The sequence below is a fragment of the Sardina pilchardus genome, chromosome 2 (genome assembly GCF_963854185.1).
Source record: "Sardina pilchardus chromosome 2, fSarPil1.1, whole genome shotgun sequence".
NCBI classification, from domain to species: Eukaryota; Metazoa; Chordata; class Actinopteri; order Clupeiformes; family Clupeidae; genus Sardina; species Sardina pilchardus.
In genome coordinates, this window is record NC_084995.1 from 24,054,102 (window position 1) to 24,056,601 (window position 2,500).

Genomic DNA, 2,500 nt, shown 5'->3' on the forward strand with positions numbered 1-2,500 from the left:
AGAGAGGGGCATTACAGAGTGAGATTGAGAGATGAGAGAGGGGTAAGAGGAGGTTAGCGGGAGTTGTTATGTGAGGAGTGTGTTTGGAGTCGGCACAGAGAGAGAGCGCACTATTTTCTCCCGTCAGTCACGGTATCTGTCCAAACGATGGCTCCTTCTCCGGTGCTTTACGCCAATTTCAACTGACAGACAGAACTAAAAGAAAAACACTTCTTTTTTTATTATTTATTAACCTTTTGACAGACATGTCAAGAAGCCATCTCCCAAAGCTGTGCAGCCTGTCTGGTGAGTTTCTCAGATGGAGAGTGAAGGGGGAAAGATAGATAGAGAGAAAGAGAGAGAGAGAGAGAGATGGGGATGACGTTACCTGAGAGAGAGAGAAAGAGAGAGAGAGAGAGATATGGGGTTGGCATTACCTGAGAGAGAGAGGAGAGAGAGAGAGAGAGAGAGAGAGAGAGAGAGAGAGAGAGAGAGAGAGAGAGAGAGAGCGAGAGAGAGAGAGAGAGAAATGGGGTTTGCGTTACCTGATGTTGGAGTTGAGCCCAGTGTCCGGGTCCACGGCGCTGACCCGACCCACGGTGCAGGCGGGCGGGCAGTTCTCGGACACGTCCAGCCGGTAGCGGGTGCGGGAGAAGCGCGGCGGCTCGTCGGCGTCCAGCACGGACACGCGGATGGAGGCGCGGTCCTTGAAGGGGCCGCGGCGCAGGAAGCGAGGGTCCACCATGGGGTTCAGCACCTCCACCGAGAACGAGTAGGAGCTGCGGCTCTCGTAGTCCACCGGCTGCAGCAGAGATATGGGGAGAGGGGGGGGGAGAACAGAGATACAGTATGGGGTGAGACTGGAGGTCAGAGTGTGTGTGTTTGTGAGAGGGTGTGAATGTGTGTGTGTGTACAGTATGTGTGTGTTGTGAGAGTGTGAGTGTGTGTGTGTGTGTGTGGGTGGGTGTGCGTGTGTGTGTGTATGCGAGTGTGTGTGTGTCTCTCTGTGTGTGTGTGTGTGTGTGTGTGTGTGTGTGTGTGTGTGGGGTTCATTTCAGCCCCTGAGTCGGAGGCCCTCACAGCAGAGAGAGCCCAGCAGAGTGCAGGCAGTTCAGCGCAGCAATGCAGCGCAGGCCCTCATCCAGCATTAGTTAGCAGAGCTTATAAAACATGCCAGGCAGCCTTTGAAGGTGGCATTAAAGTTGCATGATTGTTTTGATACATATTTGATGCTGCTAGCCCAGCTAAACAAATGAATGGGCCGCTACATGGTGATTTCATTACGCGAGGTGAGGCTGCAGCTGTAATACATAAACCCGGCTCATTAGACTACAGGCACCCCGCAGGGCGGGAGGAAGGCGGGGATGTGCCGGAGCATGGCGGTGGCCCGGTTGTGGGCCGGGACGGGACCGGAGCCGGGCCGGAAAGGCAGGCTGGACGCGGCCCAGCTTCAGCTGTTCTGGTCTCTGTTAGCTCGGTGACACATTGCTCGAGCACTGCATCAGCGAGGAGGAGGAAGATGACATCCGATGGCGCCAGAACAGTCGCCCAGGCAGGCCTGAGCCAAGAGCCCGAGAGAACCTCCTACATCCCCCGCCGACTAGGTTTCTCTCTTTCTCTCTCTCTTTTTCTCTCTCTCTTTCTCTCTCTCATTCTTTTTCTCTCTCTTTCATTCTCACTCACTCTCTCTCTTTCTCTCTCTCTTTCTCTCACTCTCTCTTTGTCATCACTGCTTTTTTATTCTACTCCTGCCTCCGCTCATCGCTGATGACTGATATGTTTACTTGTATTTTCTACCCTTTTCCACATGGTCTATTTTTGTAGCGCGAGCGGACCAAAAAAACGATCAATATTCATTCTTTTTTTTTTTATTCCTCTCCGACTTTGTCAGTTTTTGCTCAAATGCCATGCTCCCGCTATCTTGCGCGGCCCTTGCGCGAGGTGATTAAGCACCCGCACCGCATGCCCGGCAACCAACTTTTGTCCTCCTGAAATTCTTTGCGCGGCTGGCTTTTACTCAATTGTGCCGGTCTTTCCAAGCCCAATTAAGTCGTTAGGGGATGTAATTGGGCACAATGAGTGTTTGTCGGAACGTGCCCAGGCCTTGATTGGGCGCTGGCTGACGCAGGGAGGGAGAGGAGCAAAAGCTCTGGCGCAGCTCACTGTGGGGGGGTGGGGTGAGGGGGAGAGGGGGGTGGGCAACAGCGGTGGCGTGGTGGCAGAGGATGGCCCGTGGTGCTTTGGGGAGCAGGTTTGGGGTGTGGTAATGGCGGGCAGTTTGGCAGGCATCGAGGCGTGGGTGGCGTGGTGGGGGAAATGGCAGTGCATTACTGAGGGTCTGTGTGTGTGTGTGTGTGTGTGTGTGTGCGGGGGGGGGTGGGGGTGGGGGGTTGATGCCCGCTCGCTCATTCGCGTGGGCGAGTGCCACTTTTGTCATTATCTTCTCCCCCAGCACAGGGTCAGCCACTGGTGCTGGAGCGGAGGACGGACGGCCGCTCTGGACAGACGGACGGCCGGACAG

At 55.1% G+C, this 2,500-nt stretch overlaps 1 protein-coding gene across 1 annotated transcript in view; it reads right to left on the bottom strand.

Annotated features, from left to right (window-relative positions):
• LOC134098745 (uncharacterized) overlaps positions 1–2,500 on the bottom strand; it is a 59,129-nt gene that overhangs the window by 11,640 nt on the left and 44,989 nt on the right. The window contains exon 7 of the mRNA XM_062551667.1: positions 525–781. Coding sequence (XP_062407651.1) covers positions 525–781 — 257 coding nt within the window. The remainder of the gene's footprint in view (positions 1–524; positions 782–2,500) is intronic.